General features: G+C 25.9%; 2 protein-coding genes across 3 annotated transcripts in view; both read left to right on the top strand.

The window, feature by feature from the left end:
- Positions 1-2,080, top strand: part of LOC122529675 (facilitated trehalose transporter Tret1-2 homolog) — a 7,241-nt gene that overhangs the window by 2,530 nt on the left and 2,631 nt on the right. The gene's annotated exons all lie outside the window — the stretch shown is intronic.
- On the top strand, positions 6-571 carry LOC122529149 (facilitated trehalose transporter Tret1-like; the record flags this gene model as incomplete). The annotated part of the gene is made up of 1 exon (XM_043654967.1): positions 6-571. A coding segment is annotated over one exon (471 nt), but the record flags the coding sequence as incomplete, so codon positions are not given.

The following is a 2,080-nucleotide window of genomic DNA, read 5'->3' as shown; positions in this document are numbered from 1 at the left end:
AAATATTAGCTGTTTTTGTAAGCACATTAACTGTAGATCGTGTAGGCAGAAGAATACTGCTATTAGCATCTATAATATGTTTAGGTTTAACAACTTTTGTACTTGGAATTTATTTTTATCTATTGGATAATGACATTGACGTAAATTCTATTACATGGCTACCTCCGACATCTTTATGTATTTTTATTATTATGTTTAATATGGGTTTTGGTCCACTTCCATGGATGATGATGGGTGAACTTTTCGCAGCAGAAGTTAAGGGTGTAGCTGCAAGTAGTGCTTGTTTTTTAAATTGGGTATTAGTTTTTATTGTTACTAAATTTTTCAGTGATCTTTCAAATGCAATTGGTATTGGTCCTACATTTTGGTTATTTGCTGTAGTCTGTGTTATTGGAATATTTTTTGTATACTTCTTAGTTCCTGAAACAAAAGGGAAATCTTTAGAAGACATTCAAAAAGAATTAAATGGCTCCTAAGTATTATTATTGTTTATGATACATTAGTTCAAAATTATTTCAAGAAAGGCAATGTAAAATATATTTGTAATAAACAATTAAAATTAAACATTTTTAAACAAAAAATTTAAGATTGTTTTTTTATTATTAAAATATACATTTAAATTTTATTAATATAATTTTATAATATTCAGTGATTTGTACCAACTGTAATAAAAATAAGTTTCAATAGAGAACATAGTAAATAAAAAATTTAAGGGTAGTGTATTCCGTTTTTAAATGGAATCAATCAAATTTTATATAAAGAATTTAATAAACGTATTAATTGATAGATTACGAGTTTATTTAAAAATATACTGCTGAAACCTCATTAAAAAAATGATCTTGTTGTATGCCTTTTGGAGTAATGTAACTTTGTGATAAATTTTTTTTATATAACAGCAAATAAGGCAAATATTTCAGTAATATTATTTATTTGTACATATATATAAAATGTACTAGTCACTTTACATGAATGTCTACTATAAGCAGACACTTTAAAATATACTAGAAGTATTATTAATTATTCAAGGTCAATTGCACCATTTAAACTGCTGGTATGAGATAAGCTTCTGTTGACTAAGTAAATGAAAGATATTACAGGATTTTTATGATGTACCCAAACTATCTTTATTCCTGAGTGTAGTCTCAAGTTTACCTTCGTGTATATAAGTACGTGTACATAAAAAAAATGTTATCTTGTATTTTAAATTATTTATATAGAATCATAATTTTTACATCTGTAATTTGTAATCTATGAAATGGTAGCCTGTATAGCCTCATTATATGATTCATTCTAATATAATGATGTTTATATACAGAATTTTATTATACATAATATATATATATATATATAGAAAAAATACCGTAGAAAAAAAAATTGAAACAATAAGCAGTTAAATAAGCAATAATTTAGAATCAAAATTAAATTCAATGTTCCCTATGTCTATAAAGCTGATTCATCAAATATAGGTTGAAACTCCGTATACATATTGTATTTTGGAAAAAAATATATTCCATGATATTTTATTAGATAATTACGTAATCCTACGAAAAAATGTATGTTTTATTTTTTATATAAATGACTAATTAATTACATCATGCGATTCGCTTTCTTTGATGTGATATATTTGAAGCAGATTAATCAGTTAGATATTCGAAGTGCGTTGCACTCCTTCTGTTTTGAAATTTCTCATAATTGTTTTTCAAGATTTTTGTTTAACCTGTTGCCTTACGATTTTGTTCTCTCTGTATTACACGGACAATAAAAGAAAACATTATATCATTATTATAATGTTACATCATATCAGGAAAGCATTACGTGTAATATGTAATATGAGCATCAAATTCAAGTGCGACCGTTTAATGTGGCTAAGACTAAAACTATGAGGGAATTAAATCCTGATGTAGATCAACTAATTACAATACCAGGAATGGTAATTAGAGTATCACAGTTAATTGCATAAATGTGCGAGGCTTATTTCAAATGTTACGTCTGTGCTTTTACTCTTGTAGAAATTGAAAAAGGGAAAACAAAAGAACCTACAGTGTGTGCACATTGCACTCATAAATATTCTTTCACTTTA

This window comes from Frieseomelitta varia, unplaced genomic scaffold (genome assembly GCF_011392965.1).
Source record: "Frieseomelitta varia isolate USP_RPSP 00005682 unplaced genomic scaffold, Fvar_1.2 scaffold_131, whole genome shotgun sequence".
In the NCBI taxonomy this organism is placed as follows: Eukaryota; Metazoa; Arthropoda; class Insecta; order Hymenoptera; family Apidae; genus Frieseomelitta; species Frieseomelitta varia.
Note: the sequence above shows the minus strand (reverse complement) of the source record. Positions and strands in the feature narration are given on the sequence as shown.